Source organism: Euleptes europaea, chromosome 15, assembly GCF_029931775.1.
Source record: "Euleptes europaea isolate rEulEur1 chromosome 15, rEulEur1.hap1, whole genome shotgun sequence".
In the NCBI taxonomy this organism is placed as follows: Eukaryota; Metazoa; Chordata; class Lepidosauria; order Squamata; family Sphaerodactylidae; genus Euleptes; species Euleptes europaea.
The window spans coordinates 57,500,226-57,508,281 of record NC_079326.1 but is presented as its reverse complement, the minus strand read 5'-3'; the positions used below and the strand labels follow the sequence as shown (position 1 = coordinate 57,508,281).

Below are 8,056 nucleotides of genomic sequence, written 5' to 3'. Positions count from 1 at the left end.
AAATAGTAGAAAAGAGCAAGAGTAGGAGCTTTCGTGAGCCACAGCTCACTTCTGAAGGAAATAGTAGAAAATGAATGAATGAATGAAATAGTAGAATGAATGAATGAAATAGTAGAATGAATGAATGAAATAGTAGAAAAGAGCAAGAGTAGGAGCTTTCGTGAGCCACAGCTCACTTCTGAAGGAAATAGTAGAAAATGAATGAATGAATGAAATAGTAGAATGAATGAATGAAATAGTAGAATGAATGAATGAAATAGTAGAAAAGAGCAAGAGTAGGAGCTTTCGTGAGCCAGAGTCTTGAAGGTGCTGCTGGACTCTTGCTCTTTTCCACTCCTGCAGCCGCCCACTGTCCCCAGATGGGCATCAGCCAGTGGGGCGCATGCGCAGACGGCTCTTGGACGGTTCAGTCGGACCCCTTTGAGCGCCGCACAGGCGGTGCGGCGCCGAAATGCGTCCCCCGCGCTTCGGCCGGTCGCCTCGGGACGAAGGAGCGCGAAATGTCCGGGTTCAGCCCCGAGCTCATCGAGTACCTGGAGGGGAACATCTCCTTCGAGGAGTTTGAGAGGCGCCGGGAGGAGCGGAAAAGCCGCGAGAGGCAGGTGAGGCCTTCCCCGCCTCCGCCGGGGCCTGGTCGGGCGAGCCTGACGCCTGGGCCTCCTCCCGCCACGCCTGCTCAGGCCCCTCGCTTGCTTGCTTTTCACCGCGATCCCATGAAGCTGCCTTATGCTGAATAAGTCACAGTGGGTGGCCCTGTCAGTCTGTCTGTCTGTCTGTCTAGTAGAAAAGGGCAAGAGTCCAGGAGCACCTTAAAGACTCACAAAATTTCTGGCAGGGTGTGAGCTTTCGTGAGCCACAGCTCACTTCTTCAGAAGTAGAAAAGGGCAAGAGTCCAGTAGCACCTTAAAGACTCACAAAGTTTCTGGCAGGGTGTGAGCTTTCGTGAGCCACAGCTCACTTCTTCAGAAGTAGAAAAGGGCAAGAGTCCAGGAGCACCTTCAAGACTCACAAAGTTTCTGGCAGGGTGTGAGCTTTCGTGAGTCACAGCTCCCTTCTTCAGAAGTAGAAAAGGGCAAGAGTCCAGTAGCACCTTAAAGACTCACAAAGTTTCTGGCAGGGTGTGAGCTTTCGTGAGCCACAGCTCACTTCTTCAGAAGTAGAAAAGGGCAAGAGTCCAGGAGCACCTTCAAGACTCACAAAGTTTCTGGCAGGGTGTGAGCTTTCGTGAGCCACAGCTCACTTCTTCAGAAGTAGAAAAGGGCAAGAGTCCAGGAGCACCTTCAAGACTCACAAAGTTTCTGGCAGGGTGTGAGCTTTCGTGAGCCACAGCTCACTTCTTCAGAAGTAGAAAAGGGCAAGAGTCCAGCAGCACCTTAAAGACTCACAAAATTTCTGGCAGGGTGTGAGCTTTCGTGAGCCACAGCTCACTTCTTCATCTGAAGAAGTGAGCTGTGGCTCACGAAAGCTCACACCCTGCCAGAAAATATTTTTGTGAGTGAGACAGCAAGGTAGACTTCCCCTGACTATGGAAGATCCACTGATTTAGCAATTGGTAATAGTCTCTTTTCCTTTCTGTAAATGTATTGAAATGTATTAGGACAGCAAGGGAATAGCTTGTTGCTGGGCAGGATATCTCTGTGTGTGTATGTCTGTGTGCTAAGGAATTGGGGCAAGAGTCACGGAGGGTTACAGTAAACCATAACAAGAACTGGGTGAAACTGTTACTCTACTGCCGCCTCTATGTCTGTAGTGCTATCAGCTCTATCCTGAATGTTGATGGGTTGTCACATCTTGAATTTGGATAAATATCTCTCCCTCAGTACAATCGGGGCTCAGAGATTTCTGCCCATTAGGGCCTCTGAGTCAGCAGCTGCAAATAAACTGTTTTCTTGAAATAACGATCTCAGGTCTCTCTCTCCCCCCACGAACCCCCGTTTACCACATCATGAGTCTTGAAGGTGCTACTGGACTCTTGCCCTTTTCTACTTATGCTGAATAAGACCCTTGGTCCATCAGTAGGGTTGCCAGGCGACACTAGCTGGAGCTCTCCTGCTGTTACAACTTCAGCCGACAGAGATCAGTTCCCCTGGAGGAAATGGCCGCTTTGGCAATCGGACTCTATTTCATTGAGGTCCCTCCCCTCCCCAGACCCCGCCCTCCTCAGGCTCCGCCCCAAAAACCTCCCATTGGTGGCGGAGAAGGACCTGGAAGCCCTACCCATCAAAGTCAATATTGTCTACTCAGACTGGCAGTGGCTCTCCAGGATCTCAGGCAGAGGTCTTTCCCATCACTTACCTGTCTGGTTCCTTTAACAGGAGATGCGGGGGATTGAACCTGGGACCTTCTGCTTGCCAAGCAGATGCTCTGCCACTGAGCCACAACCCATCCCATCAGTACCATTTACTCAGACTGGCAGCAACTCTCCAGGGTGTCAGGCGGAGGTCTTGCCCATCACCTGCTTGCCTAGTCCCTTTAACTGGAGATGCCGGGGATTGAACCTGGGACCTTCTGCTTGTCAAGCAGATGCTCTGCCACTGAGCCACAACTCCTCCTTATGGCGCTCCAGGGTCTCAGGCGGAGGTCTTTCCCATCACTTACTTGCCTGGTCCCTTTAACTGGAGATGCTGGGGATCGAACTTGGGACCTTCTGCATGCCAAGTGCAGGCTCTGCCACTGAGCCACAGCCCCTTCCCATTTAACATTTACATTGCCATTATGTGTCTAATTCACTGTTCTCTACTGTAAGGATAGATGGACTCACGTTCTAGCTGTATCTAAAGAAGTGAGCTGCGGCTCATGAAAGCTCAGACCCTGCCAGAAATTTTGTTATTCTTTAAGGTGCTCCTGGACTCTTGCTCTTTTCTACTGTTCCTTTGCCTGTTTGCTTGGAAGAAAGGCCCAGTGAGCTCAGTGGGACTTACTTCTTTTAAGTGCGTGCAGAATAGCAAGTTTTGTTATTGCCTTTCCCGCCTCTCTCTGGAATTGCAGTTTTGTTGGAGGTTAAAAATCCTCCTCACTTTCCACAATCTACGCTGGTAAAGCACGTTTGAGGGCGTGTATCCTGGATCAGGGCAGCTTGTCCACTCCAAGGGGCATCAAGACAGTTGAACTAGAGTAAAGCCAGTGGATTTTTGTAGTGTGACTGAAAAGAAGAAGAGTTGGTTTTTATATGCTGACTTTCTCTACCACTTAAGGGAGAATCAAACTGGTTTACAATCACCTTCCCTTCCCCTCCCCACAAGAGACACCCTGTCAGGTAGGTGGGGCTGAGAGAGTCACCCAGCTGGCTTCATGTGGAGGAGTGGGGAAACAAATCCGGTTCTCCAGATCAGAGTCCACCACTCCAAACTACCGCTCTTAACCACTACACCAAGCAGTGTCCATATACATCCTAGCGCTCTGAAATGATTTGGTTTGGAATGATGACTCTGAAATTATTATATCACTAGAGTTACCAGTCTCCAGGTAGTAGCTGGAGATCTCCTGGGATTACAACTGATCTTCAGCCAATAGAGATCAGTTCACCTGGAGAAAATGGCCACTTTTGAAGGTGGATTCTATGGCACTATACCCCATTGAAGTCCCTCCCTTCCCCAAACCCCGCCCTCCTCAGGCTCCATCCCCAAAATCTCCAGGTATTTCCCAACCCGGAGCTGGCAACCCTATTTTAGATCCTGCAGAAGATAGAGCTTGGAACCCCCAAATGGCTTGAAGTTTCTTTTCTGGCACCTGGCGTGTTTATCCAAATAAACATTTACCCTGTGCTTATTTTTTAAAACCCAATCAGTTTTTAATTATTGAAGAAAATATATCAATTCAATGCATCCAAGATAGCCAGCATAGTGTAGTGATTAAGAGAGGTGGACTCTGATCTGGAGAACCAAGTTTGATTCTCCACTCATCCACATGAGTGGCGGACTCTAATCTGGTGAACCGGGTTGGTTTCCTCACTCCTCCACATGCAGCCTGCTGGGTGACCTTGGGCCAGCCACAGTTTTCTCTGAACTCTCTCAGCTCCACCTACCTCACAAGGTGACTGTTGTTGGGAGGGGAAGGGGATTGTAAGCCGCTTTAAGACTACTTAAAGGTAGAGAAAAACGGGGTATAAAAACCACCTCTTCTTCTAACTAAATATGTAAACCTCACACTGGTTTATTCATAAATGCCAACCCACTTTGTGTGTTGATTTTACTTGAGGAATTGCTGAGATAGGGAGGGTGGCTTTGTGATTGGCTGCTCCCTGGCAAGGGAAGGGGCTGTGGCTCAGTAGCAGAGCATTTGCTTGGCATGCAGAAGGTTCCCGGTTCAATCCTCACCATCTCTAGTTTAAAGGGGATATGAAGGACAGCTTCACCTGAGACCCTGGAGTTCAGAAGTACAGCATCTTCTCTGGAGACACAGGAGAGTTGCTGCCAGTCACAGTAGACCTTAATAGACCAATGGTTTGACTCAATATAAGGCAGCATCACATGTGTCCTTGTGGCAGCTGTTATTCTGCTGAACTTGTGCAGAAAGAATTGGTTACTTCAGAACTCAGTTTTGTGGGCAACGTTTGTCCAAAAACAGGGGTGAGTGAAGATTCCCAACAAGCTCCCCACTCATCATATGTACATCTGTAGCAAACTACATTTGATCTTTTAATTACGCTTTTGCTGATTTTTTTTTTTTAGCAGGATGGAGAAAATGTGCTCGCTGAGGAAAACGTAGACGATACTGATGGTCCATCTACTTCTGGGCAAGGATCGAACGTGGCACTTGAGGGTCACAGTGAAGTTGAAGGTAAGAGTTACTAGCTGTTTAACTGAAGACACATAAATGTGCCGTGGTCACTCACTGAAAACATATGGGTTCTTGAGCACCTTGCCTGGAAAATGAATAACGTGTTGTTGTTTGCCTTGTTTCAAGAATGTCTGTGTAATGTGCACTGTATTGTAATTGTAAACCTGGAAATCGTTTGTGGAATTTTCACCACCACCACCCCTCACAAGTAATCCAGAAACAATAGGAGAACACGACAGCCACTTCAGACAGACCCCATTGGTCTCTAGGTATTCTCATTCCACCCTGACCTGGATGCCAGGCTGCCCCACTGTCATCAGAGCTCAGAAGCTAAGCAGGGTTGGCCCTGGTTAGTACTTGGAGGGGAGACCATCAAGGAAGCTCCAGGGTTGCTATGCAGAGGCAGGCAATGGCAAACCACTGTTGCTCATCTCTTACCTTGAAAATCCTACGGGGTCACCATAAGTGGGCTGTGGCTTGATGGCACTTTCCACCACCATCCTCCTTCCCTCTCTCTTTACCACGAAGCACCTGTAGTCCCTTCAGCATAACAACCCTAGGAGTGGGACACATTATAGGCACCAGGCATTAGTTTCTCCTTCAGCTCCTGGAGGGTGCCACAGTGGTAGGCAATGTCTGTTGCACTACTGTGGACGGGTTGCCGGGTTGCCCTCTGCGAACTTCCTTAACATTTTTTTTTATTGTTAGGAAGCAAATAGTTTGATTTTGTTGTCTTCCTCCTGGAAGGGCTCAGATCTTCCATGGAGGCGCTGTACTGGCCAGGTCCACCCCCTCTTTGCTTCTACCTTGTTAGACCATCTGGCTTTTCACCGTTGGGGTGGGGAATTTCTGGCAGACCCATTTTCAGGATTATCTTCAGCTCAAAGGAAAGACTGCATTGATTGTGCCGCTGCAGCTGAAAAGGATCCAGGGGATCAAACTGGGGGGTGAACTGCAAGAGATCTGGATCTGCAGAGTTATAAACTAAATGTAGATCTTCATTATGCCATAGGTTTTGGAACTCCCAAACTCACTTATTGGCTGTGAATGCTGCCTAATCCGGCACTTTTGTAAATTCGTATCATTCTCTTTTCCAACAGAGGAGACGTCGGATGGGGTCAGTAAATCTGTCCATCGAGTTTTTGCTTCCATGATGGGAGAAAATGAAGAAGAGGACGATGAAGAAGAGGACGATGACGAAGAAACCTCGGAACAACCTACAGCGGGAGATGTTTTTGCCCTGGAGATGGTGCTTAATAGAGAAACTAAGAAAATGATGAAAGCAAGTATTTTAAAGGCATAAAATCCTCCAGGGGCTTTTGTTGGGGCTGCTGAAAATCAGCGAAGAATATTAATGCTCAGAGCTTCAATGAAAAGGTCTTCTAGTCCTGTGACAGACATCTGTGTACAGAGCTGGCTGTCTCCTCGAGTATCTGATTCAAATACTACATCTGGATTGTGGATTATAAACCTTTATGAATTGGCAGGGTAGACTTTTCATGGGAAATGTGGATTCCTCCCTGTACCTGCAGACAGCTAGAGCTGGATGGTGGCTAGAATAGCAAATGTTAATTTCCAAATGGACATGCTCTATATTTCCTTCTCTTCCTTCTTTACTCTAGAATGCTACTAGACTGTTACTGGGATTGTAGACCTCTACCAAGGAGTCTAGTTAAGGGGGGGAAATTGCTTTGTTTAGAGTGAAGTGATGTAATTTACCAGTTTCACAAATACCTTTGGTTCAAACAACATTCTTACTCATAAAAGGCGAATTGGTATTTTATTGGAAGTGATTAATATGACTTGGAGCATAAAGTAACAGTAACTATCAGTTCATCTAGACTGTGAATTTAAAAGGTGCCGTAATTTATTTTTAATATAAGGTCATACAAAGTTATGGCCTTCTTTGGGGAGGGGGCACATTTCTCCCTCAGGAGAAGATGCTTCTTCTGAAAGGGAGTCATTGTAACATCAGCTAAAACAAGCCTCCCCCGCAAAAAACCAAAAACCCAGAGAGAATTTTTTCCCCAGAACTAGTGTTGGATTTGTATGGTTTATGCACACCTCCAATGCAGTTGGGTGTGCCCAACTTTTTCATTCGGTCTTGCTCAGTTCCCCGCTTTATTACAGCCTCCGTGCCCCATGTCTTGTGTTCATGCAGGTCCCGTGAGCTAGCCGTCTTTGGGTGGTCAAAGTGGGCTCCTGGTTTTTTCACTAGCAGAAAAATGGGTTGGATTCAGCCCCGACTCATGTTAATCGACTGCATTCACTGGGGCTTATTCCAAGATATTGTCTTAGGCTTGTAGCTTGAAAGAAAACAAGCAGCTCTTCTGCAAAGAGTTCTTTTAATCAAGCTGTCCTCCCTAAGAGAATTCTCTTTTCTAGGAAAAACGACCCCGCAGTAAACTGCCCCGTGCCCTGAGAGGTCTCATGGGGGAAGCCAACATTCGGTTTGCTCGTGGAGAACATGAAGAGGCCATTCTGATGTGCATGGAGATCATCAGACAAGGTGGGTGTCCGGGTCATGAGCGAGGTTTTGAGTTGCCAATGACTGGAAATACTTCTTATTTTAATACAATGTACTAGTTTGAGGATGGGTAAAGCTGATTCAATGCAAACACTTCTCTCTCTCTCTCTTTTGCTTTATTTTGAGCAGCTCCTCTTGCGTATGAGCCATTCTCAACGCTCGCCATGATTTATGAAGACCAAGGAGATATGGAGAAATCTTTGCAGTTTGAACTGATCGCTGCTCACTTAAACCCCAGCGACACCGAGGAGTGGGTGCGGCTCGCGGAAATGTCGCTCGAGCAGGACAATATTAAGCAGGCCATTTTCTGCTATGCAAAAGGTAAGTGGGTGAATTTAAAGTTTGATTGTCAGATGGCTAACAGAGAGTCTGTAGCGGCACTTGACATGAAGCCATAGACAGCAGTATTGCTGGGACCTAACTTAATTGTATGTTTATGGGCGGGACAATTTGAAGAGTAATTTGTATGGCTGCTTTATCTAACGCATACAGTGGTCTCAGTGATAGTGTTGAAGACTCCTAGGTTGGTTGTTTTGGTGGACTTCAATGTTCATGCCGAGAATACCTTGTCAAGAGAGGCTTAGGATTCCATGGGGAGGGGCCGTGGCTCAGTGGTAGAGCATCTGCTTGACCTGCAGAAGGTCCCAGGTTCAATCCTCAGGGGCATCTCCTGTTGAAGGGACTAGGCAAGTAGGTAATGGGAACGACCTCTGCCTGAGACCCTGGAGAGATGCTGCCGGTCTGAGTAGA

General features: G+C 47.3%; 1 protein-coding gene and 1 non-coding gene across 2 annotated transcripts in view; one reads left to right on the top strand and one right to left on the bottom strand.

The window, feature by feature from the left end:
* Positions 1 to 500: 500 nt before the first annotated feature.
* GTF3C3 (general transcription factor IIIC subunit 3) overlaps positions 501 to 8,056 on the top strand; it is a 29,142-nt gene continuing 21,586 nt past the window's right edge. The window contains exons 1-5 of the mRNA XM_056861263.1: positions 501 to 602; positions 4,674 to 4,779; positions 5,880 to 6,061; positions 7,165 to 7,288; positions 7,436 to 7,627. Coding sequence (XP_056717241.1) covers positions 501 to 602; positions 4,674 to 4,779; positions 5,880 to 6,061; positions 7,165 to 7,288; positions 7,436 to 7,627 — 706 coding nt within the window. The remainder of the gene's footprint in view (positions 603 to 4,673; positions 4,780 to 5,879; positions 6,062 to 7,164; positions 7,289 to 7,435; positions 7,628 to 8,056) is intronic.
* Positions 2,478 to 2,549, bottom strand: TRNAV-GAC (transfer RNA valine (anticodon GAC)). The gene has a single exon. It is a non-coding gene; the product is annotated as a tRNA-Val (tRNA).